This window comes from Budorcas taxicolor, chromosome 20 (genome assembly GCF_023091745.1).
Source record: "Budorcas taxicolor isolate Tak-1 chromosome 20, Takin1.1, whole genome shotgun sequence".
NCBI classification, from domain to species: domain Eukaryota; kingdom Metazoa; phylum Chordata; class Mammalia; order Artiodactyla; family Bovidae; genus Budorcas; species Budorcas taxicolor.
This window is the reverse complement of record NC_068929.1, coordinates 38,847,642-38,875,632: the sequence shown is the minus strand read 5'-3', so window position 1 is coordinate 38,875,632 and position 27,991 is coordinate 38,847,642. Positions and strand designations below refer to the sequence as shown.

At 33.3% G+C, this 27,991-nt stretch overlaps 1 protein-coding gene across 1 annotated transcript in view; it reads right to left on the bottom strand.

The window, feature by feature from the left end:
• RICTOR (RPTOR independent companion of MTOR complex 2) overlaps nt 1-7,724 on the bottom strand; it is a 41,419-nt gene extending 33,695 nt beyond the window's left edge. The window contains exons 1-6 of the mRNA XM_052659095.1: nt 7,678-7,724; nt 4,098-4,180; nt 2,685-2,772; nt 1,945-2,035; nt 1,766-1,832; nt 1,559-1,639 (exon numbers count right to left, since the gene is read on the bottom strand). Coding sequence (XP_052515055.1) covers nt 1,559-1,639; nt 1,766-1,832; nt 1,945-2,035; nt 2,685-2,772; nt 4,098-4,180; nt 7,678-7,711 — 444 coding nt within the window. The 5' untranslated portion in view covers nt 7,712-7,724. The remainder of the gene's footprint in view (nt 1-1,558; nt 1,640-1,765; nt 1,833-1,944; nt 2,036-2,684; nt 2,773-4,097; nt 4,181-7,677) is intronic.
• Between the last annotated feature and the right edge of the window lie 20,267 nt (nt 7,725-27,991).

Sequence of the window (27,991 nt, the reverse complement as noted above, 5' to 3'; positions counted from 1 at the left end):
CGAAGACTGAGATTTTTACTCATGAAGCTAATTATATACTTTCTAATACATACTTATTATTTTTATCTTATTTGCTTTCATCAAGGATGACATGTAACAAATATCAGGATACAGGCTCAGATTACATTAATAAAACTCTAAATTCCATAGATCCTTTATCATAACTTTAAATTATAATCTTAAGTGGTACCCAATTAAACTCAATTCTTAAATAATTTAAAAGGATGATAGGTCAAAACTTAGATTCAGTGCTATAATGTTATGTTAAAAGTAGAATTTAAAATGCTGGATGCAATATCATAATTTATGAGTTTACCTCTTAGGTTTAAAAGCTAGCTTCTCAAAAGTGGTTTGTCTCATAATTCCAACAATCTTTAAAATAATAAACTTGCCTTTTGCTTTCCAAACAAAACCCACAATATTAATTCTTTCATAGATGGGCTTAACAGAGCAAGTGGCTAAATAACTTACTGATAAACAAGACAGTTATCACTGAACTGCTTAATTTTCTTTTCCTCACTCACAAAGCTGAACTTCTATATAGAAAAAACCCTGGTGATGGAGGGGACCAAACACAACTATAAAAACAAAAAATAATCTGACAGTAATAACAAGCCATAACATAATTTCAAATGATTTGCCATAGGGTTGCTGCTGCTGGTTACTTCTTCCTTAATTCGTTCAGAGTGGTTCTTTTTATTTAGCATTTTATTAACTAATGGGCTTCCCAGGTGGCTGAGACGGTAAAGAATACACTTGCAATGCAGGAAACCCGGTTCAATCTCTGGGTTGGGATGATCCCCTGGAGAAGGGAACGGCTACCCACTCCAGTATTCTGGCCTGGAGAATTCCATGGACAGAGGAGTCTGGCAGGCTACAGTCCATGGGGTTGCAAAGAGCTGGACATGACTGAGCGACTTTCACACTTATTAACTAACAGACCTAGAAATAGAAATTTCTAACTTGTAAATGGTCAAAGTATCCTCACTACTTCATCTGCTAGGTATTGAAAACGACCAGATCACTTGGCTAGCTCCTTGTTTCCACGAGTTACTGATGTCATAAAACCATGTCCCCCCAAAAAATATTCCAACCTTTCAATACAAACCTCACCTGACAAGTTTACAGAGAAATACATGTTCAAATAAGGCAGTTATATTTAGATTTTTCCTTCACAAAGTTTTCTAAAATTTAGGAACTTACTGTTATCAATTTGATCCCTAGCTGACTAAAGTATTATCTATAGTTTTGTAATTCTGTAATTTTTAGGTAGGAAGTCATTCTAAAGATTCTAAAGAGTCCATTTTGAGTCCATTTATGGACTCAAAATGTCAACATTGAAAGTGAATATTCAGTACTTTGTATTTTTCCATTTAAAAAACTAGTCTATATATATATGATACAAAGTATCAAGGGTTCTTTGTAATGCAAAGATATATATCCAAATAAATGCAAACTTATGTTTCTGAGATAATGCAAAGTAACACTGTTAAAATAGCCTTATTTCATAAATTAAAGCATTAATGTACAAAACATAATCAAAAGTTGTTAAACTTACCATATGTAAAAGTTCTCCTAAAAGGATGGTGGCTCTAACTGAGATATGGTCATCACTGTTTGTTATTACCTCAACCAAACCCTTTGAAAATAAAAAGAAAGTATCATAGTTGCAAAATAGCATACATGAACACATCTATGTATCACGTTTGTTGCTCTAAAAAAACTGCTAGAGAAAATAAAATAGAAAAAGGTTTATAATTCTTACTTCTAAAAGTCCATTACGAATAAATGCTGAGAGTATCAGTGCCAAATAATTATCCATGAGGTCTGGCCTGGAAATAAATACAGCACAGAAAAATTTAAATCTTGTTCCATACACTAGAAAATTGAACATAACAATAGCAACTGTAATGAATCTGAATTATTTCTGTACTTAAATTCTACCTGGATCTGGCACGATGAGGAAGAATAGTTTTTGCCTCAGCTGCTACAAAGCCATCTGAAAGCCTCCAACTGTCTTGGAATCTACCTGGATCTAAAATAAATTTAGTTAGTTAGAGGAAAATAATACATCAATGAAACACTTTAAATAACCATCAGCTAAACAGGCTATCCACGGACAGAGGAGCCTGGCAGGTTACACTCCATAGGGTCGCAAAGGGTCAGACACGACTGAAGCAATTTAGCACAGCATAGCATACAACCAGGCTATAAATAATTTTAACTGTTGGCTAAAAAAAAAGGAAAAAAAAAAGACTCAAAAAGGCGTACAGAAAAAAAATGATCTGTAAATGAAGGGTTTACATAAATCTAACTTTAACTTTCTTCATTGAAGGGTTTAGTCATTTAGCTAAAATAAAATTTAAAAAGTCAAATAATCTAATTTGAGAATTGCAAAAGGTTTCTTATTATCTCCTCTCTTCCTTTCCTGATCCATCCTTCTATTCTTAATTTCACTGCTAATTTTAGGAGTTAGGATGATGGAGAAGAAATTAAAATTTCTTTTTAGAAATTCACCTGAGATTTTATTTTTATATTAATTTCATGCCACACATATGCAATAAGAAAAGAAAATGATATTCAATACTTATTTTAGCATTTTCCCTTGGAGGGACTCAGCCTCCATTAGGTAAGTCATTTAAAAAATTACAATATATGAACAGTGAATGCACTTCAATACTTACCTACACTGAGCAGTGCTTCTATGAACTCCTCAGTCACAACAGGTAGAGGAAGACGAAATATATCATAAAGCACTTCAAGGAGACCTCGCTGAAAATAAAAAACAAAAAAACAAAAAAACAGTTCATTTGTTTTTATGGAATAAATCTTCACTTAAAAATTTTTAAATGTCCTATTCACAAATTTAAAAATTGGTAAAAACAGAACTACCATATTTTAGAAAACTACTGTATCTGCCTATATTAAAGTACTGAATGCTTACTACATATACATGATATAACTTTTTCAATAAATCTTGTATTATCCCCATTGTAGACATGAAGAAATAGATTTAAAGGTTAAAAATAATTTGCCTAAGGTCATGGAGCTATAAATAATAAAATGAGGAGTCAAACTTCAGTCTGGCCAAACTCAAAAGAGCATTTTTTTATGCTGAGTAAGAAGTCGACTGAATTGGAACCTTTAGTTCCCTGCTTATAGATCTCTCCATCCTTAATTACATCCTTCCATGGTTTAGATGCTTTTATTTTTAGTTCACATTTTAAGCAAGGCACCTCTAGCTAATATTTATACTATTAATTAGAAACAGGGGGGCGAGTTTTGTTCCTTTGAACATTAAAAGAAAAACACAGAAAGGGAAAAGGAAGAACCTTGTGAAGAGTTAATTTCTTTTCCTCTAATTTCAATCTGTTTTAGCTGTTTTATACAATTCTTATACATTAATAATTTAGAAAGTAAAGTGTTAGTTACTCAGTTGTGTCTGACTCTCTGCGACCCCATGGACTGTAGCCCGCCAGGCTCCTCTGCCCATGGAATTCTCCAGGCAAGAAAACTGGAGTGGGTTGTCATTTCCTTATCCAGGGGACCTTCCCAACTCAGGGCTAGAACCTGGGTCTCCTGCATTGCAGGCAAATTCTTTACCATCTGAGCCACCAGGAAAGCCCTAATAATTTAGGACTATGCCTAATAAATAAGCATATAAATACCCCAATTTTAATCAAAACCATTACTCATAACATAAAAAGTTAGAAGGCGTAAGTTGCGTAACTACTATGCTTACTTTTCCCTAAGTATAGTTTTCTGTATTGCTTGAAACTTTTACAATGAGAATGCTCCTGTGAAATGTCTATACTTTTATTAAATAAAGCGTAGTTAATTTCAAAGAAAGAAAAGGCATAATGTCATATTTGAATCTAATTTTAATACATCCATAGTTCCTAACAACAGCACTGTTTCAAATGATTCATATTATTTTCCTTAGTGTTCAACTAAGTCATAAATATTTATTCCTGTATTTTTAAAATGTTCTGTGATACAGATTAACAATTCATGAGGAAAAACACCACCTGAAACTTTTCTCCAATTAATTTCCTCCACTCAAATTCCAGGGATGATACAGAGTAATTTTTACCTACCCTTATTTCCATATTTGGAATGCAAAGTACTCCAATTAGAGACTGAATCCCAGAGTTTCCAGGTTTACATAAATTAATAATACCTATGAAGGATAAAAAGAAAAAAAGATCACTGATTTGAATTTCAAAAGATGTATTCATAATACAAAATGTGACATTTTTCTAAGCTAAATTACACTATTCTATTATTTGATCATCATAAGTGATAGTATATTTCAAACATTCTCTGAATTTCCAACTAGGGAGAGATTAGCAATAATTTTACCATTTAATTTACATCCAAAAAGGTTCTCAAGAAATTCTGGACTACTCGGCAATAGAAATAAAAGCAAAAATATGGCTTTCTCTGGGTATATGCCCAGGAGTGGGATTGCTACATCATATGGTAGCTCTATTGATATATTTAGTTTTTTAAGGAATCTCCATATGGTTCTCCAATAGTGGCTGTTTAAATTTACATTCCCAGTAACAGTGTCCCTTTTCTCCACACCTTCTCTACATTTACTGCCTACAGATTTTTTTAACAATGCCATTCTGGTCAGTGTTAGGTGACACCTCACTGCAGTTTTGATTTGCATTTCGTTTTCTGAGTGAACTCTGGGAGTTGGTGATGGACAGGGAGGCCTGGCGTGCTGCGATTCATGGGGTCGCAAAGAGTCGGACACAACGGAGCAACTGAACTGAACTGAACTAATGATATTGAGCATTTTTTCATGTGCTTTTTGGCCATGTGTATGTCTTCTTTGGAGAAATGTTTATTTAGACCTTCCACCCATTTTTTTGATTGAGTCATTTCATTTGGGTCTTTGATAATGAGTTGCATGAATCATTTATATATTTTGGAGATTAATCCCTTGGTCAGTTGCTTCATTTGCAAATATTTTCTCCCAGTCTGAGGGTTGCCTTTCTGTTTTGTTTATGGTTCCCTTGGCTGTACAAAAGCTTTTAAGTTAAATTAGATCCATTTGTTTATTTGGGCTTTTTTGTTTTGTTTTTTTCACTACTCTAGGAGAAATGAATAAAAAACAATTTAAAAAAGATCAGGCTGTGATTTGGGTAAAAGGGTGTTCTGCCTATATTTTCTTCTAAGAGTTTTATAGTGTCTGGCCTTAGAGGTCTTTAATTCATTTTGAATTTATTTTTGTGTATGGTGCTAGAATGTTCTAATTTCATTCTTTTATATGTAGCTGTCCAGTTTCCCAGCACCAACCACTTACTGAAGAAACTATCTTTTCTCCACTGCATATTCTTGCCTCCTTTGTCACAGATTAATTAACCATAGGTGAGTGGGTTTATTTCTGTGCTTTCTATCCTTTTCTATTGATCTATATATATCTGTTTTTGTGCCAATACCATATCATTTTGATAACTGTAGCTTTGTAGGATAGTCTGAAGTCAGGGAGACTAATTCCTCTAGCTCCATTTTTTCTTTCTCAAAATTGCTTTCACTATTCAGGGCCTTTTGTGTTTCCATACAAATTTTTGTTCTAGTTCTGAGAAAAATTCCATTGGTAATTTGATAGAGATTGCACTGAATCTGTAGATTGCTTTGGATAGCACAGTCATTTTCACAAACTAAGAACATGATATACCAAGAATATGTGGTACATATATACAATGGACTACTACTCAGCAATAAAAAAGAAAAAATAATGCCATTTGCAACAACGTGGATGAACCTGGAGACTGTCATGCTGAGTGAAGTAATTCAGACACAAAAAGACAGATATGATATTGTTTATATGTGGAATCTAAAGAAAAGGGGACAGGATACAAATGAACTTACAAAACAGAAGTCAAGTCATAGATGTAGGAAACAAACTTATGGTTACCAGGGGATGGAGGTGGGGATAAACCTGAAGACCAGGACTGACATATATACACTACTATGTATAAAATAGGTAACTAATAATAACCTACTGTATAGCACAGGGAACACTGCTCAATACTTTGTAATGGCCTATTTGAGAAGAAAATATTTTTTTTAAAGTGGATATATGTATAATTGATTCACTTTGCTGTACACCTGAACCTAACACAACACTGTAAATAAACTGTACTCCAAAAAAAAATTTTTACAAGAAAAGCAAAAATGAATAAATGAGACCTAATCAAAATTTTAAGCTTTTATATAGAAAGGAAACCATAAGTAAAATGAAAAGACAACTTACAGAACGGGAGAAAGTATTTGCAAATGATGCAACTGACAAGGGATTAACTTCCAAAATATCTAAACAGCTCATACAACACAGTAACAAAAAAAACAAAGCAATCTAATTTTAAAAAAAAAGGGGGGAGGGGGACCTAAGTAGATATGTCTCCCAATAACACATGCAGATGGTCAATAGGCACACAATAGGCACACAAAAAGATGTTCAACATCACTAATTATTATTAGACAAATGCAAATCAAAACTACAATGAGGTATTACCTCACACCAGTCAAAATGTCCCTCATTAAAAAGTCTACAAATACTAAACACAGGAGAGGCTGTGGAGCAACAGAAAGCCTCTCACACTATTGGCAGGAACGTAAATTAATGTAGCCATTATAGAAAATAGTATGGAGGTTTCCTTAGAAACTAAAAATAGACTTAACGTACGATCCTGGAATTCTACTCCTGAGCATATATCCAGAGAAAACTCTAATGTGAAAAGATACATCCACCGCAGTGTTCACTGCAGCACTATTTTAATAGTCAAGACACAGAAGCAACTTAAATGTCCATCAACAGATGAACAGATAAAGAAGATGTGGTATACATATAAAATGAAATATTATTCAGCCATAATACAGAATAAAATAATGGCATATGTAGCAACACAGATGGAACTAGAGATTATCATCATACTAAATGAAGTCAAAGACAAATTTATATGTGGAATCTAAAATATGATACAAATGAACTTATTTATGAAAACATAAACAGACTTGCAAACAGAGAAAACAAACATATGGTTACCAAGGGGGAAAAGAAGTGAGGGAGCAATAAATTAGGAGTTTGGGATTTATAGATACACACTGCTATATATAAAATAAACAAGGTCCTACAGTATAGGTATAGCACAGACAACTATATTCATTATAACAAACCATAATGGAAAGAATATGAAAAAGAACATATATATACATATGTATCTGAATCACTCTGCTATACACCAGAAGCACATTATAAATCAACTATATTTCAATAAGAAATTAAATTAAAAGAACACATCCCAAAACAAAATAAACAAAAGGAAAGGTATTTGGGACTACTATCTTGCTTATTAGGTATTTACAACATTCTACATTTTACCTTAAGGTAAGAAATTTTAGCTACATATTCAACTAACATTCTTAAAATCTTTTTTGGTATAGATCATGTTCAAATTTTTTATTTAAATGCCTAGGTTATCATCAGCATGTTGACTTACAAATGGTCAATTTTAATACTGTGTATTAAACCTCTCTTGGTTCTAATGGTAACACATAAAAAAAGACCATGTTAACATATAAATGAGATGCTACAATAAGTTAACATTTGAAAAAATAGTCAACTTTGTCTTATACGATATAAAGTAACACAGAGGAACATACCTGCCCATGACCGGAATGTTGCTATGATTCCCATTTTACTGGCTAGAAACCTTGCTTCTCTGTCTTCTCTGTTGGGTGGGGTGGGGATAGAGTCAAAGAAATTAAATATTTAAATAAAAAGTAAGTTTTTCCCTATTACTATATCAGAGTAACAGCTATCACTACTTAATATTTAAATATTTACATAGGAAATTTAAAAATACATTTAAAAAGATAAGATCTACCTCAAAGTAAATTACTCAATTATGTATTGATCATGCCTTCCCACATGTGAAACTCACATTTTAAAACAAATTATAAATTCTGCTTTTCTGAGTTCTACTTTTCCTGCTCTTTCTGAAAACTATTCTTAGATAGCTCACTAACACCTGTAAGCATTGGCAACACCACCAGCCTGCTTAAGAAACATCTCTGTCAAAAGACTGCCCTTTAGCAAAGAAAATTACCAGATAAACCTCTTACTGTTACTACATGTGTTCTCTTTACTTCAAAAGTCTTGTCCCAAACTTATCTGAGCAAGCTTATTCTACTTATTCTACCAAGCAAGCTCAACAAGCCGTATATTCACTGGTAGTATTAAATAACTAGGCATTATGACTCATTTACTTCTAAGTTCATTCAGGTTGTTAGCAGAACCCACTCTTGCTGTTGTACAACTGAGATTTCGGTTTCCTGTCAGCTGGGGCCTACTACCAACTACTTTCTTCTTTTATAAGTGGTATCCAATCATCTCACTTGTTTCTTTCTATGTAATAGTTTATGACAATCAACTAACCAACAGAACTATTTACATTGTTAAACACTGTTTATGTATGGCACATGGCCAGTTTTACTTAATTAGCAATCATGTACTTCTATGTCACCTCAACCATCTCTACCCTGTCAACAGCCCATTTCTTTTCCATGCCATATTTTTCACTTTTCTAATAAAGTTCTTAACAGTTTGCGAATACAAAAATCTAGAGAGTTGGTAAGGGAAAAAAGACATAAAGAGTAAAGAACAATGAAAGAAAATAAAATTAAAGAATGGTAAGCAAGCAGTTTATAAAAGTGGAACGCAATAGTTCAAAATATCCCCCCACACATACAGACCAACCACACTGAGCTCTGCTGTACTAATCAACATGAGACTGTAACAGAAACTGAAATGGGGACATGGGGTGGTGGAAGAAATGAGAATTAGATAACTGTGTGACTAAACTTCTGGTGCTCCTTATCTTAAAAATGTTTGTGACACACTTGTATTGACTGCCTGGTAACCCATTCTCTAACCTATTCAATAAATTGGTAGTTTTATTGAAAAAGAAAACCCCATCCATTTCCTTATGCCCTAGCCATAATGTACCCATGCTACAGAAACTGCCCATACTCCAGAAACTTAAGGAAAGAAAAGTATTGAACCAAACAGGAAAGACAGGATTTTGGTGGAATATACTCTCCACCCAACCACAACTCTAAGTACCCTGGTTCATTTCTTATTTATCCTGGTAGGCAAAATTCTAAAAATACCCCTGTCTTCTCAAGGCTGCAGGTCTTAATCCCTGGATCCCTGTGAATATGGTATCACTGCCATGAATGTGATTATGTTTATATCATACAGCCCAACAGACCTTAAGATATGGAGATCATCTGGTAGGCTTGATCTGAAGAGCTTTCTCTAGCTGGAGGGAGAAGAGGAAGTCAGAGAGAGACTCAAAGCACAAAGACTCAAGGAATTTCTGTTGTGCTTGAAGATGGAGAGTGCCATGTGCCAAGACAAGAAGGTGGCCTTTAGAATCTGAGAGAAGGCCCCAGTTGACATCAAGAAAACAGGAACTTCAGTTGTACAAGAGCAAGGAATGAATTCTGCCAATACTCTGAGTGAACTTAGAGATAAATGGACTCTTCACTAAAACCTCTAGATAAGAACCATGCCAGACCTCTAACCTACTCAATTGTGAACTAATAAACTGATGCTATTTTAAACCACTGTATTTATAATGGTTTGTCATGCAGCAATAGAAAATGGATACATTCTTCATCAGTAAGGAGAATGCCCAAGTGTCATAGGGAGCCAAGAAAGAAAGGGGCTGAAGAATCTCAATTCATAACTTAGCAAAAATAAAGTCTGAGAAGTCTTAACTAGAGAACAACTATTCTTAATTTCTTAGCTCAGGAAATGATGTTAGTTAGCATGCAATGCATCCACAGTGATGGAGGCATTTCAAGATATGAAACAGCTATTTTTAATTCTGGAGAAAAATGAAAAACAACAAAAATATGCCCATTCACAGTGTTCCCAAACTTAGTGGAGGAATTTAAAAAACGTGTATCTGCAATTCAACAAACCTACTATGCTACACCTGATAGCATACTTATTGGAACTGTGTCATTGGCAAAACTCCACAGATAAATTATTTGACCTCTAAATCAATTTAAATATAATTATTCCAGCATTCCTAGTGAACACATGCTTTTCTCTCCCAAAAGACTCTGAAAAATCATCCTACTTCATTTCTGGAAAATAATCTTTATCTCCTTTTGTTTCCTTATTAACCTTACTCTCAAAATTCTACATGGCTTATCTTTCTGCATACTCAATTTAAGGCAGCTCTTCATTCTACTCATTATTATTTTATTCTTTTAGTCTTTCAATGTAATTATGCTAAAAATATGTACAATGGTGCTGGAGAAGACTCTTGAGAGTCCCCTGGGCAGCAACATCAAACCAGTCAATCCTAAAGGAAATCAATGCTGAATATTCACTGGAAGGACTGATGCTGAAGCTCATGTTACAATATCTCAGTCACCTGATACACAGAGCCAACTCACTGAAAAAGTCCCTGATGCTGGAAAAGACTGAGGGCAAGAGGAGAAGGGGGCAACAGAGCATGAGATGGTTGGGTAGCATCACCAACTCAATGGACATGATGAGTCTGAACAAACTTCAGGAGACAGTGAGGGACAGGGAAGCCTGGCATGCTGCAGTCCATGGAGTCTCAAAGAGTCAGACATGACTTAGTAACTGAACTGAACATCAACAAATGTACAATAGAGAAATGATTAAAGGTCTAGGTTTCTACTGCCACCTACCTTAGATTATTAAAATAAGAAACTAATTTCAAGTCTTTAAATTTCCCAAAAGCTTACTTTTAATTTTTAAGCCACAGTTAATTATGAGAGAACTACAATATAACTCCATGAAATAGGAAATTTACTTAAACTCATTCTGCTCTGGCTTGACATACAAATTAGGCAAATCTAAAGTTTTAACAGCAACACACAAGGTACTCACTTTAGCTGTCCTTCAGCTGTATCTGGACTATGTCTGTAGTGAAAATCGGTGTAGGGTGCTAAAATTCTCTAATAAAAGGAAAAAGCAAGAAAAAGAAAAGAGTCCTTATAAAATGCACTCTTCCTTTAACAAGCTAAAATTCATCCAACTTCTCTGTATTTCTAATAATCCCAACTAGAGCTTATCTGAAGAGCTTATTTCTTCAAACTCATCATCAAGGAATATATTTGAGTGATTTCTTTTAATGTACAGTTTTTGAACTTTTAAATTGACAGGTATTGTACCTATTAAACAGTGCACAAATCACGAATGTGAGGTTTGATAGATTTTTCTCAAACTAAACACACTCACTGTAACTAGAATCCTCAAAGCCTCCTTTTTCTCCCCCCAAGATGACTACACAGATTTCTAACACTATGAGTTAGTGTTGCTTATTTTTGAACATTATTTAAATGTCTTTATTTTATAAATTCCACTCTTTTTGTTGCTAGTATAAAGAAATCCAAGTTATTGTGTATTGGCCTTTGTATTTAGCAACCTTGTTAATAAGCTCATGTATTTCAGAACTTAAACTACTATAATTCATTTACCTCACCCCCCTGCTCTGCACTGATTACATTATTGTGGTCTGAATTTTATTTTAAAATACTTAGGACATTACAAATACTGGTTTTGACAAAGAGTAGTCTTTTATATTTAGTCATATGTGTACCTTTTTTTGCCACCCTTCGTTCTTTCTTGCATTTTCTTGTCTCAGATCATTTTCGTTCTGACTAAGGAGTCCCTTATTGGAGAAGGAAATGGCAACCCACTCCAGTGTTCTTGCCTGGAGAATCCCAGGGACGGGGGAGCCTGGTGGGCTGCCGTCTATGGGGTCGCACAGAGTCAGACACCACTGAAGTGACACAGCAGCAGCAGCAGCAGCAGCAAGGAGTCCCTTTAACCTTCCTTTCTGTCTGTCTCATTTTTTAAATAACAATAAATATTTATTATCTCACATAGCTTCTGTGAGTCAGGACTCTAGAAGAGTTTAGCTGTGCAGTTATGACTCAGGTCCATCATAACATCACAGTAAAAATATTGGTCAGGGGTACAGTCATCTCAAGGCTTGACTAAAGCTGTAGAATCCGCTTCAAGATAGTTCACTCACTACATGCAAATTGTTATCAACAGGGCTGAGTTCCTTCTCATGTGTGCCTCATTGTAGGCTGCATTACTGTCTTCATGACATAAAGGCAAGGAATCCAAGAAAGAATCGTTTTTCTTTAGATTTCCTTGGGTCTTTTTATGTTAGTCTTAAAAGTCTTTATTTTACCTTTGTTTTTGAAAGACATTTTCTCTGGGGTAGGTGGCATTATTTTCTTTTGCACTCTAAAGATGCTATTCTACTGTCTTCTGGTTCTACTATTTCTGTTGGGAAATTAGCTGTCAGATTTGTTCCTTTGAAAGTAGGCTTTTTTTCTCAAGATGATTTTAAGATTTTTAGTTATCTTGGTTTTCACCAATCTTACCATGATGTGCCTATGAGTTGTTTTCTTTATATTACCTTGAGTTTTCTGAGCTTTATGAAGTTTCACCAGTTTTAAAAACAAAGTTTTGACCACAGTTTCTTTGGATATTTGTTTCTGCTTTTTCTCTCTCTCTTCTCCAAAGACAACAATTATTTTTTATCCCTTTTGTTCTGTTCATTTTCTTCCTATTACCCACCTGCAAATGCTTTGATTTCTGACTTCTCTTTCAGTTTACTAATGACACCTTCTTGTCCAAAATGAGTTTTTAATTTCATCTAGTTCAGAATTTCAGGCATTATATTTTTTGATACTAGCTCCATTTGATTTATTTTTCCTATTCCAATTAGATGGTGAAATTCTCCATTATTTCATCTATTTTCTTTTTCTCCATTTTTCTTAATAAGTTAGTCATGGGTGTTTTAAAATCTTTTCCCTCTGGCTGCAATATCTGAATCACCTGTGGATATGTGTCTATGGAATTCCTTTTGAGTTTTCAATTACACAGTCATAACCTCTTGCATGTATTCTTTTTTATTTACATAGTCAAATTTCTGACTGAATGATGGACACTGTAAATTTGATTAAAGGTTCCAAGTGATGTTATCTCCATTAGAGACGGTTCATCCTTTCCTCTGCAGTCAGGTCAATTAAAGGGAGTGATCAGCTTATTCTAATCACCGAGTTAAACTGAAACAACACTGCAATTTTGTTAAGATTTGAGTGTACCTTTGGTTTTCCTTGTTCTAAAGAATGGACCTCCAAATCTGTAAATAGAGATTTTAGCAAACTTTTTTTTTCTCTTCAGCAGTGAGAGACTGGTTAATTTTTCTACATACTTCGTAAGTTTTGAACTTTAATCTTTAAATACTCATCCAGAATTGCTTCAGAATTTGGAACATGTTAAGAACAGGAAAAAGTTATCAACTTAGAGTGAAAATTTATAAAAATATAATTAATAAAAATGGGGACAAGATTCTCTTAACAGCAGACTCTAGGATGAAGATAACGATAAAGTAGAAGATAATACTTTGTCCACCTCATGCGAAGAGCTGACTCATTGGAAAAGACCCTGATGCTGGGAGGGATTGGGGGCAGGAGGAGAAGGGGATGACAGAGGAAGAGATGGCTGGATGGCATCACTGACTCGGTGCACATGAGTTTGGGTGAACTCCGGGAGTTGGTGATGGACAGGGACGCCTGGCGTGCTGCGATTCGTGGGGTCGCAAAGAGTTGGACACGACTGAGTGACTGAACTGAACTGAATGATAATTAATGATTTAATATCCAAGGCAATCAGTATTTACTGAATATTAATTATGTGTCAAGTAGTAACTAAAACATTTATGTAGATTAGAACGAATATATGTAAAACACTTGGAAATATTACCTAACTTATTATAAGCTTTACAAGAATGCTAGCTGCTATTACTATTACCGTTATTATTATAGTATTTATTCTTCACAATAATTAAAGTAAAAGCCATGACTTTTATTTTACCTAGTGAAAAATGAATCCAAAAGAGGCTAATAACTTGCCCCACATTATAAAGCTGCTGCTGCTGCTGCTAAGTCGCTTCAGTCGTGTCCGACTCTGTGCGACCCCATAAAGCTAGTAGGTTATAGAACAAAAAAATCAAGACCAGATCTGTAAAGCCTGAAGTCTACGCTCTCAATCACTATGCTACACCAGGGGAATCTTGTTAAAGAAAAAAGAACTAACATTTTAAAAAAACAAGAAAGAAGCAAAGATGGTAGTGTACTTAAAAAGTCCACCATATTCTTTGAGGGTTTTTTCATATACACAAGGCTTTGCTAATCTGCTATACGATTATACAGGTAAAAGAAAAAAAACAGGTCTATACACATCTTTCTTTATTGTGATCATCTCTCCAATCTTAAAAGCAGTTTCCCCACTTGATAAAGAAAACACTTAAAGCGAAATACACAGTGAAATATCAAAAATACCAGTTCATTCCCACTGGATGCCCATGAATAATGTATTTAAAATCATTTATTAAGGAGAAAATTGTACTGAAATTTGTTAATGATACAAGCTAATGTCAATTTTATAATATCAAAATAATTCTAGTAGCCCTAATAAAACCAGAACTATAACATTTAAGACAAGTTTCATAAAATGATCTAAACAGGCCAAGTAGAGAACAATAAATCTTTCATAATTTGCATAATTTCACACCCAAATACAAACATAGTAAGCTTACTCTGAATAATATCTGCAATGGACAACAATGCAATATTGAATATATTCACACAAATAAACTATAAGAATAGTCTGTGGGAATTCTCTGGTGGTTCAGAGGTTAGGACTCTGCACTCTACAGCCAAGGGCCCAGGTTCAATCCCTGGCCAGGGAACTAAGATTCCACAAGCTACAAGGCAAGGCCAAAAATGACGGGAGGAAAGAAAGAAAGAACATAGCTTGTGATAATTTTATTCCAAACTCTACTACACAGTTTATTATAGAAAAATAGCCTTACTATTTTAGACTAACTGAAAAAACAACACTGAATTAGTAAAAACAGAAAAACAATAGTGTGTTTTTAAAAAGATATTTATTCTATTTCTCTCAATTGTATATGGCCATTAGTTGCCAACAAGTACTCCCAAGTTCGGAAAATTTTAGCATGGTTTAATAAATAAATAGTACATAATTAGCAGGAGCTATTCCCACACAATTAACACACTACAGTCCTTAAAAAGAAATTGTCTTCTTAAATAAACAGGTAAATGTCTATGAAACCTTAATTGTGCTCAAATTTGCTCAGTCACGTTTTCACAAATAAAAAAATGAATAAACTTCACATGTTGATGAAATATTCTTGAGAATTCTTTCAATTCAATCCAAATTAAATGAGTGATAAAATACTGCTGGAATAAGCCAAGCTTATTAATTTGTTTAATAAATAATGCTGTGCTGCATCTATTAACTTTAAAATTTCCAAGTAAGAGTATGTAATTAAAGTCATATTTTAAAATTGCAAGAGAATATTAAAGATCCTACCTCTAATTCGACATCAGCTCGTACATACTGTCGGGTCTTTGGATGATTAAGAAGGTGCAAAATTGTAGTAATCAGAGCCTCATTTATTCGACTTAATTGGCAATCAATCACATTTTTCAAGATGGTGTTCAGTCCACCTCGAAGGGCAACCACCTCTGGATTCTGAAGTGCTAAAATAAAGAAGAAAAACTTAACATACTATATAGGGGATAATTAATAAATAATCAGAAATCTGGGATTTTAAAACTGAGCTTTCTGACTGAAAAAACTTTCTACTTACTATTCAGTAAAACATGGACACAACTATTCAGTAAAACATGGACAAAATTTTTTTTTCTTTGTGTCTTCTGAATTGTTTTTTCATATCCTTTGTCCATGTTGTACTGAATAGCTCTTTCCTGTCAATTGCCAGTTCTTTATATAGGGGAAAGATTAGCCCTTTATCTGTTTTAAATCTTTTAGCTGATTTCTAATTTAACTTTAGATTTTAAGCTCAGAAATTCCTCCCTTACTTCAAAGATCAGGCATGCTCTTTGTATGCACACACACACACGTGTGCTTTAACTGAATTCATGGTTAACATATCGGCTTTAAATCTCTCAGGAAATAGACTCTGGTTTAATATTGGTAAACTCAATTTTTTTCAAATGTTTATTCAATTATCCCAGCATGCTTTCTGAAGTTTTCTATGCGTATAGGTAAACAACTTTTGACTCTCTTTCATTTTTTCTCTCCTAATAACCTAGCTTAAGATTTTTTAAATACATGTGGAAAAAAACCCCTTCCCCTCCATTTATTATTTTTTCAAAAATGTTCTCATAGTAGCATCTTAATTATTTCACTTTATGTAGGTGTGTGTTTATATATTTAAAATGTTACTTTCATTTTAAAAATTGCTAAATTTATACATTTTTTAATGCTCTCAATTTGATTACATGAGAATTATTTGTTCTTTGAAACAATATTTTAAGATAGAAGTGAATGAGTCTTTTTTGGAGGCAAATTAATTCATCAAGTACTTCTATGGTTTGTGATCCATCATGTGTTCTACTCTGAGTCAAATGGAAATTAAAATCTTTGAAAATCCATTCATTTCAATAAGATTTTCAATTATATAAAAAGTTTATCTCATACTTTTCAAAACTCCTATTACATTCTCTTCCTTACCCTATTAACCTTTTCTTTCTCTGACCTTTGCATTTTTCCAACAACAGTGTATGTTTGCCCATCCGTGTATCTAAAATGATAGTGTCTGTGTATCATTTTCTTCTTCCAGTTAACACAGATTAATCTATCCTGTTCACTAAGACTGAAAATCATTATTGCTTTCCTCTTCTTATCTTAAAATTGACTTTGTTCCTTCTTTTCTATTTCTTGGGTTCACTCACTATTTTCATTATGTTTTGCATAATTATAAAAGTATCTTCTAATGAAAAGTTAACTTGAGTATATGACTTTCCAGGAATCCCACTTATTGACAGGTAGTCAAATTTTCATGATTTTTAAAAAATTTCCTTGATCAAATTTCTACTTCCTCTTTAAACCAACAGGTATCATGAACAGTATTTTTTGGACTCTCAATAAAAGGCTTGGCTCTTTTGTTCCTTTAAATTTTGTAATTAATTTATTTATTTAGAGTGAATGTAACCTATACCATTTTTGGGGAAAAATATGATCTTCTCTTGTCATTTAAAATTATATTTATTTGGTTATAAGGGAAGTTTAACTTTTAAACTTTTGAACTTTAAAATACTTGATTAGCCATGCATTTCTTTGAGAATTACTTATTTTTCCTACTGATCTGTATATAAATAAGTTCTTTACCTATCATGTTTGTTATTTTTTCTTTGTTCTAGCATGGCATGTTTTTTTATCTCCTTATAATAAAATCAACAGCTGATGAAATGTTTGATTTCTTTTGATAATTCAAAACTCCCTTTCCTTACAATCAGAAAACAGTCATCCATTTTTCTCCCCATATTCTCCACATTTAACTCTTTAATCCTGTATTTAGAATTCTTTTTTTAATGCATAGGGGGTTGTTTTTCATTCACATCAAGATACATAGTGTGATTAACTAATGTCTGAGAATCACACTTTAAGAGATTTTACTCTAATTACTGGAATTTGGACAATTCCTTTATCTTAAATTTCATGATGAGTAAAACTTTTAAAATTTGTAAAGTTTAAATGTCTCTTCAAAATAATCTGTTTCAACAGCAAGTCCACTACTTCCCTATCAGGAATGTCCTACTTTCTCATATTCTTATTTTTAACCAACACCTAAAGAATTCACATTAAAAATGGTATATGTTCTTTCTAAAATACTCTATATTTATTACTCAAAGAATAATTCTGACCTAGTTCACAGATAATGGCAATGCATGCTCGAACCATTCTGTCTCTTTCTTGAAGTCCATCATTCCCAACTGCTATTAGTGAGTTGGCCACCGAGCTGGGAAACAAGGAAGCATTCACAGTGATCATCTGCAGCAGGGAGAGATCAGAGAGAATTATTTCCTAATACATCTTGAAACCTGTCTTGTTCAGACGGAAATGTTTAAGACCACAGAATATTTTTAAGACCAAGGCAGCAATTTTAATCTTCTGCTTCATATGAACATGTCAAAGGATACAACAGATATTTGATACAATAAATATTAATCATTACCATGGAAAATAGTGTTGGCTTTTTTCCTGTAATAGTCCAGACTATAAATTAGTTGACTAACAAGATATAATCTTTCAGAGACTCTAAGTTCCTCCAGAATAGGAGCTTATTCTAGAGGAGAAAAGCTTTTGCTGTTGTTTTTCAGTCAGTAAGTCTTGTCTGACTCTTCGCAACCCTATGAATTGCAGCATGCCAGGCTCCCCATGAACAGAATGAAAAGGCAAAAAAAAGAAAAAAAAAAGGCTTAATTATATTTTAAACAACTTTTCAGCAACCAGACAAACTAAACCAGTGGTGACAATAGCTTTCAACATACTTCTGTATTATTACATTCCTGACCCTTTCTTCATATATAATCACCACTCCATCCTATCAATTTACCTCATTAACCCAATTCTTCTCACTTTCAAACTCTGACGTGGGCCCTCATTCTTTCTTATTTTGACTGCAGTAAAATGAAACATACTAATCCCCCATCTCTAACTATCATTTGTTGCTATACTGAAAGCCAAAGTTTAATAATCCATAATCTATTTTAAGTCCTCATTTTCTTTCGGATTGTTGTGGCGACTGCTCTCAGCTCTTAGAGGCCACGCTTAGATCCCGGTCATGGGGAGCTCACTCATGATTATTTGCTATTTCAGAGCAGGCAGGAATCCCTCCATAATCTATTTCTAACATTTCAAAAACTGTGCTGGAAACATTATACCCCTGATAATAAAAACTTTCGTTGAATCTCACTTTAAATGAAAATTTTAATTGGCAATAACATTTGGAATACTGAAAACAGATAACATATATCTTCCATTTGGAAAACAAGGAAAAATTATGTAGTTAGTACTGTTTAATAAATGAAAGACTATTTGTTAGATGAAGTATTTCAAAATAACAGGTCCTTAGAGTGGGAGTAGATGAAAATGTTTTCTTCAGTTTGGGTGGTAATATATATTGGGGATAATCAACCTGTCCTAGATTTAACTACATTCAGAATTCTTCTGAAAAATAAGACTTGTATCATGACACAATTAGAGGATCCAATATAACTAAATTAATATCCAGTTAGGTCCTTTAGAGATTCAAAGGAAAGATCTATGTTGGGTAGAGTACTTGTAAATGTATGACAAGGTTCATATGAAATTACAGAATACTGCTCCATGACATAAAATATATAAATATCCAATAATTTTAAAATCTATAAAAACTTCCACATTTGTTTCTAAACAGTATCCTTCATTAATTAAAAATGTTGGAGAAGAAAGGAGAAGAAACGAAAAAGGTGTGAGAAACTGATCTTTCTGGGTGAGAAAATTCTCATATCCTATGACTATAATTTGTATTTTAATACTTACTGATCTATCATTACACTTATAAGGACTGTAAGACATATGCAACATATTCTAAAAAGAGCTGGCTAGAAGCCAGGCCAACTGGCTTTCAGGGCCAAATCTAACATTAATAAACTGTTACCTTGGGAAATCAATCCTCTCGATGTCTTAGTTTTCTCATTTGTAAATGAGGATGCATATGATCTGATGATTTCTAGAATTTCAAGTATTAAATTCTAATCTATGAATCTCAAGTGTAGTGCTATAAAATGGGTATCTGTAATTTTAAAGTTTTTACAGATGAAACCATTCTTATTTTTCAGGAAAAATATATGCAAAGAAACTCTTAAATTCTGTGTAAATTGGAGGATGTTTTCCTTACAAATCAATGAGCAATCAGTGAGGGAAAAGTCATTCAATTTAATATCTGTTGAAATAAAAGTTTAATCATCTCTTGATAGAACAGATATATATATGTAACAAATATAAAATCATAAGTATGTAATAAATTTGTAGAACTGTTATAAAAGAAATTACAGAAACACTGACTTTTCTAGGGGAAATATTTAAAATTTCACCTAAGACTATAAGATGAATATAATGTAGAAAGGGGTGGAAATGAAAAGAGTAGGACACAAGCAATGATCATAGCAGTGGTGAAAGACAGCTTGTCTAAAGCTAATGGCATAATGAGATAGGTCATAGTAACTGGTTGGCCAAAAAGTCAGCTCTGAGTGTCAAGATAAGCAGGTTGTGCTTAATACCAAAAGGACTCATGAGCCAGTGCAGGTTTGGAAATTTGGAGAACTGGGTTTTTCACTCTGGTTTAGCCAATATCTTGCTGTGTATCAAGGGCAAGTGATTCCTTTAACTCAATCCAACTATTAAAAACAAATGTGTGATATATTAAATTCATGAATATTGAACGTGAAAGTCGCTCGGTCGTGTCCGACTCTTTGCGACCCCATGGATTATACAATCCATGGAATTCTCCAGGCCAGAAAACTGGAGTGGGTAGCCTTTCCCTTCTCTAGGGGATCTTCCCACCCCAGGAATCAAACCCAGGTCTCCTGCATTGCAGGGAGATTCTTTGCCAGCTGAGCCACAAGGGAAGCCCAGTAAATTTATACTGCATGAATAAAGAAATGATGTATGAGTATAGCCTAATTAGGCAGGAAGTAAGAGCTTCCCTGCTGGTTCAGTTGGTAAAGAATCCCCCTGCAATGCAGGAGACCTCCTACAATGCAGGAGACCTGGCTTTGATCCTTGGGTCAGGAAGATCCCTAGAGAAGGAAATGGTAACCCACTCCAGTATTCTTACCTGGGAAATCCCAATGGACAGAGTCGCCTGGCAGAGTACAGTCCACGGATTCACAAGAGTCAGATAGGACTTAGTGACTAACCCACCACCAAGAAGAATTTAAATTGGATAAAGAGTAGCAAGGGCTGCTCAGTGGGAAAATAATAATAGAAAATGAGAGCAGTAAGAATCAGGAAGGATTACTTGGATTAGAGAGAGGAAAAAAAAAAATTAAACACATTGAAAACAAACAAACAAAAAAATTCCCTAAATGAATGAAAAAGGTGAAAAAGAAGAAAAAGCAACATGAGTATTCTGAATTATTCATAAAGCAAGTTATCCAAAAGCAACAGGTGTTTTTTATTTTCCTTTAAAATATAAAAGATTAATTGTTGTTTAGTCACTAAATCGTGTCTGACTCTCTGTGACCCCATGGACTGTAGCCTGCCAGGTTCCTCTGTCCACGGGATTTCCCAGGCAAGAATACTGGGGTGGGTTGTCATTTCCTTCTCCGGGGATCTTCCTGACCCAGGGACTGAACACAAGTCTCTGGCACTGGCAAGCAGATTCATTAAGCCACCTGGGAAGCCCTATAAAACATTAATACTTTAATTGAAAATTTAAAAACTGTTCTAAATGCATACAAAAAACCCACAGTTGACCTAGCAATTATATTATTAGCATTAATTTCTACTAACTTAGCTGTCAAGATGTTGCTGCAAAAAAGAAATATATGCTTTGATTGTTAAAAGTATTCGTGAAATTATAGTTCCTCTGGCCGATAGAGGCCACTGTTGATTCAGCAAGCATGCTTTCCCTTTTAAACTAACTGCTTTTAGCTAAACCAAGGAGCCCTGCGACACAACTCTTGCTTTGAGCCTGTTTTTACCACCCGGTACAAGCAATTTTCTTGCCCTTGGATCCACAAATGATACGTGCCTCAAATTACTCTGTTCTTTAAAAGATAACAAAATTATATTTTTGTTATGGCATTACTAAATTGCTTCAAGGGTCTGTTTATTTTTATTGGGCTATTTACAGATTAAATGGTAACTTACATAAAACATTGAACAAAACTGAAAGAAAATATTTAGTGAATAATTCAAAGAAACTGAATTGAATCCATTTGGGTTTGTTTTTCCACCTCAATGCAGTTTCTAAGGCAGCACCTCTCAAACTGTGGTACAGAAAACTGACAGTCCCTAGAATATTTTCAGAGATTCTGCAAAGTCAAAACTATTTTCATAGTAATTCAAAGATATTGTCTTTTTTACTCTCACAAGTACATATGGAATTTTTCCAGAGGCTTCATGCATGTGAAATCACAAGAGATTGGATATAGAAGCAAGTATGACAAACCAGCTATCTTCTATCAGGACAAACACTACAGAAATCTGTATAAATCTAAAATAATGCCGCTCTAGTCATTCATTTTCTTTTTGAAAAATAGTTATTTTAATAAAAATGTTATTTTTGTTTACTTATAATGAGTTTATTTTTAATGTTAACATACCTTTAAATTTCTCACTTTAAATTCCTAGTAAGTAAATACTGACATATATATATCTCAAATAACCAAAGAGTTATTCTAGGTTTACATATTTTGTTTTATCTTGAATTCTCGAAATTACTGCAGTAGGAAAGATTGTATGAGTAGGTAAGGAAACATAAATCTAATTTTTAAATTTAAATATGAAGAGTCAAATCATGATGCCAACGTAACAATTTTTACCCTATAACAAACTTTTTTTTAATCTATCTCCAATATCACTCTTAACTAGAACTACAAGTTTCTTTGAAGACAATTCATCCATTTGCTTCTCCCTTACTATGCTCACCTGTGGGTACTATTACTAAACATAAGCTGGACAACTGGAAGAAAAAGGAAAAAGAGGGGATCAAGTTAATGCACAAACCCAACATTCTGCAATTCTGGAACATGTAATGAATTCAAAAGTAGGGAAAGAGGAGAAGAGCTAAAAAATGTTAACTGCTAATTTTAGATATTTTTACATTAAAAGAAACATACTGCATGAGTCTTACAAATTTTTAAGATGAAACATGATACTTCAGAATGAAAGATGATAAAATTCTTACATGAGCCGTACTCTAACCAAATTAACTCTCAATTCAGTCTATTCCTCTGCCATTAGGGCATCACATTAACAATTAAAAAAAAAAAAACTCTTGGAAAACCTATCATTAGAAGCATTATGGATTATTCTCAGCATCTTCTTTTGCAGAGTTTAGATTTTGACCTTTTATTTTGTACAATGGCCTGAACTGTTTATTGCAACTGTCTACTGATGTATCCAAATTCATCTTCAAAACAACCAGCTGGCGATTCCTTTGACATTCATTTAAACAGAATTAACCCCAAGTATATAATTAAGACAAAACGGGGGCACCACACAAGTAATCCTCTTTCTCCAATAACATATCAAAGCAGTAATTTCTTTATATGTCTAATAAAGGAAGAAATATTCTTTACAATGGAGATTTTATTAAAAAATACTGTCCCAGCTATACTCAATCACATAGAATAACTACACAAAATATCTATGCTTACCTTGAAGTTCAATAGACCTACTTAACGCCTATCATTTCAACAAAATAAAAATGTTTAATGAGAATTAAGTCTAAATTTTAATAGATTTCACAAGACAGTCTAAATCTCAAACTGTAAAATGCGTAACATGAAAACCATAAATCTGCTTTTACTCTCAGACATGGAGCCTACCTTTCTGACTAATCGAAGTGCTTGTGTTCTCTCTACCTCGTTGCTCTGCTGTATGTCAATGCACCTAAAGAATATATAAAATATTTAATTATTGATAAAAATCTTACTAATTTTTGTATAATACAGACAGACAGACCCATGTTCATGTCAATACAGTATTTTTAAGTTAATATATGTAATTTTTCAGTACCAGCAGATATTTAATATCTCCAGTGATAAATACTTGTTATAATTCAAAACTATTTCATTTAAAACTCTAAGAATATAATAAGTAATTTGCAGAATTACATACATCTATACAGAAATAATAAACATATTTATAAAGCAAAATATCAGAAATCTACTGAAAAAGATATTCACCTATCTTTGATAAAAGTTCACAGATATTTTTTAATAATTGTGAAGGAAAAATATTTCAAGCCTACGTTTTACTTTAATTGTGATTTTAACCACAGCCTAAATTTTGCATGTTATGACTACGTTAAAAGTCTTACATTAGTCATAATAACTATATTTTACTAAAATATAATTTTAAATGTGAAAGTACTTCAAAGATTAATGATCAAATATGACTTAACTGACATATTTCTGTAAAGTTCATTAAATTATTCAATTTCTAAAGAGCTTTGGTTTATGTGGCAGAATAGTTCATTCTTACTTATGTTTAGACAGTTCACTATTCTAATCAATATTTTATCTATTGATAAATAGATAACTTGCTATTCAAAAAGTATTTCTGCTATCTGAATATAATTAATCTAAAACTATTTTATCAAAAAGTAAATAGATATAGGATTCTATTTCTGGCCACAAAAGATCTGAACAATCCTCCTGCCAAAAATAACTATAAAGGTTAAATATGTTACTTTATAAAGCAACTGTGAAAAGACAATGGATAATAATCCCTGGAAAAAAGCACAAGCTCCATATTCACTCGGGTTTTGTACCTGGGGACACTTGTCAATTTCCAGTTTTAAGTGAATAGAGTCCTAAAAAAATACAAAAATCTTGCTGTACTGTGTAGAGAGACTGAACTGGCACAGCCAAAGTGGCTTGAAGGGAGAAAAAATCTCAGAGAAAAGAAAATGTAAGAGTAAGCAAGAATTTGCATGCAATCTTCTTTCCAAGACATCTGCCTATTTCTGTGTTGTGCAAATGCAGGGTTAAAGTCCAAAAAACCAAGCAAAAAGCTACAGCTGAGCAGCCAGATAACTAAGTAGAAATTTTAGCAGCTATATAATACTGTAAGAAACATGTTAGGGCTCGAGGCTGATCAAGATGAAGAGGTTCTGCTAAACATTCACATTTTCACTTGAGATTCTCAATAGACACTTCCTAGCCAAGGCAAGGGAAAAAACAAATTTTAACAAAATCAGTGTTAATAAATCAAGACTCCAGAATAAAGCATAAGTCTATAAATAACATGATCCAAGAGCCAAAAAATTTTTAATATACAATATTCACATTCTATCATGTAATAATATGAAATATGCTTTAAGACAAAAAAAAAAGAGGTCAAGTAGCCAAAATTCAAGAAAATGACAACAGAAACAAAACTCAAGTGATTCACATATTGGAACTGTTGTAAGAGATCTATAAATAACTATGACTATTATGTCCAAGAAAATAAATAAAGCAGAGATCTAGAATGTTTAAGTAAAATATAAATCACAAAAATATAGTAACTGAAATTCAAAATTCAGGAGACTGCTTTACTAGCACAATGGAAGAAAAAAAAACAGGTTAGTAGAAAGCACAAAGGTTAACAACAAATACTGAAAATAATGTTATAGTAAGGGCATCAGAGACATGTGGGACAGTGTAAAGATTTAACACTATATAGCTGGAGTATCAGGGGATAGGAGAGAAAAGTAACAGAGAAGTCTTTAAAGTAGCCAAAGGAGAAAAAGATATTATCACTTACAAGAAGCAACAAGAGAAACTACTTACTTAGAAACAAAATCCAGAACATAGTAACTTAAAGCACTGAAAAATAGTAATTGATAAAAAAAAAATAGCCTTCAAGTGGGAAGGTAAATAGAGGATTTATAGACAAAATATTTCAACTCCAGTATACCTATACTACAAGAAAACAGTAATGGGAATTCAAGACAGTGACCCAAGATAGAACTGTAGAAATGCAAGAAGGAAGAATATTGGAATGAGCAAATAACATAGGTAAATATCCAGAGTTCTAATTTAATACAATTAACAGGACTATCCTGTGGGTTTACAAATACATATAGAAATAAAAATGTAACATGACAAAAGACAAGAGGGGAGGTAATATGGTCAAACTGTAAGAGGTTCTGGCTGTAATTAAAGTGGTAAACCTTAATATACCAAGGATAAATGTAATCTCTAGGGTAACTGCTAAAGAAGAAAGGGCTTTAAAGCCAATACATTAATAGAAGAGGAATCTTGATTTTTTTTTCCCAAAGAAGCAAAAAAGGACAAATGCAAGACCAAAGAATAAATGTGACAAGCAGAATATGAATAGCAAGATAGCAAAGTCAAATATATGTGAAAAATAACAGCAAGATGACAAACTCATAAACATATGTATATACAATTACATTAGATAAAGCCCATAGAACCTGCATATAAAAACCACTAGACATAGTCTAAATACATCAATCAAAAGACAAAAATGGTCAAACTAGATTTTTAAAAAATATGTATAATGTTAACAGGAGAGAAACTTAAAATTTTTATGAAAAAGAAAAACAAAGTGAAAGGACAAAAAGGATACATTGTGCAAATCCTAAATAAAGGAAATAGAAAGTTAGTATAGCTAGCAGAGAAGGCAGTGGCACCCCACTCCAGTACTCTCGCCTGGAAAATCCCATGGACAGAGGAGTCTGGTAGGCTGCAATCCATGAGGTTGCTAAGAGTCAGACACGACTGAGCGACTTCACTTTCACTTTTCACTTTCATGCACTGGAGAAGGAAATGGCAACCCATTCCAGTGTTCTTGCCTGGAGAATCCCAGGGACAGGGGAGCCTGGTGGGCTACCGTCTATGGGGTCACACAGAGTTGGACACGACTGAAGCGACTTAGCAATAGCAGCAACATAGCTACCTTAGTATCAGATAACAAGAACACTCATAAAAGAAGTATTACTAGAAATAGACACATTTTTGTAAGTATAAAACTATTAGCCCAAAGAGAAGGTTTAACAATTCTAAATATGAATGCAATAACAAAACTTCAAAATATATAAAGAACTAAAAGAGGAAGTAGAAAATCTGAATAGTATTATGCCAATAAACAAACAAAGTAAAAAAACTGACTTCATAATATACAACTGCCTTAAAAAAAAACCACAGGCCCAGACAGATCCACTGGTGAGTTCTACTGATCATGTACGGTAAAAAACAGTATATGAGTTTTTATAAAAATTCTTCCAGAGAATATAAAGAGAGAAATATTTCAAAAGTTGTTTTATAAACATACTCTTGATACCAAGATCAAACAAGATTAGAAAAATGGAAAAAATAGGCCAATACCTCTCATAACCATAACTGCAAACATTTTTCCACAATTAGCAAATCAAATACAATTAAAAATAAAATAAAAAGACATAATGAGCAAATGGTGTTTACTTCAGGAATACAAACAAGGAATATAAAGAAATCCACTAAAAATCTACAAAAAGTATCATAAACAATGGTAAAAGCTGAACAATTTCAACTTGAGTTCAGGGGCAAAACAGTTATTCAATTACTATTTCTAGTCAGTGCAATATTCTAACCAGTGCAATAAAGAATTGGAAAGAAAGAAATAAAATGGTCATCAATTGCAACTAATACTAATGTACATAGAAACTCTAATAAAATAACCTTAAAAACAATTAGAATTAAAAAATGAATTTAGCAAAATCACTGAGATAAGAATATACAAAAACAAAGCCCTACAATTATTTTTTTATATGTTAGCAGAGAGAACTATGAAAAAAAAATTTTAATTACATTAACACTATCATGTAATAAATGCCTTAGGATAAACCTAACAAATATGCATAAGACCTCTGCTGCTGCTGCTGCTGCTAAGTCGCTTCAGTCGTGTCCAACTCTGTGCGACCCTATAGACGGCAGCCCACCAGGCTCCCCCATCCCTGGGATTCTCCAGGCAAGAATACTGGAGTGGGTTACCATTTCCTTCTCCAAGACCTCTGCTAGAAAACTACAAAATATTGAGAGAATTTAAAGTTCCAAATAAATAAACAGTGAGAAGGTTTGATATTAAAATGTCAATTCACCCCAAATTAATCCAGAGCTTCAATGCAATTACTATTAATACCTAGGAAAGTTTGACGGAAATGGACAAGCTGATTCTAAAATTCATGTGGAAATACAGAACTCAAAATAACCGAGAAACTTCTTTCCTCAAGGAGGACTTACACTAACAGATAACTTACTGTCAAGCCACAGACACTTAAAACTGGGAGAAAACAGAGCTAGAAAAGAC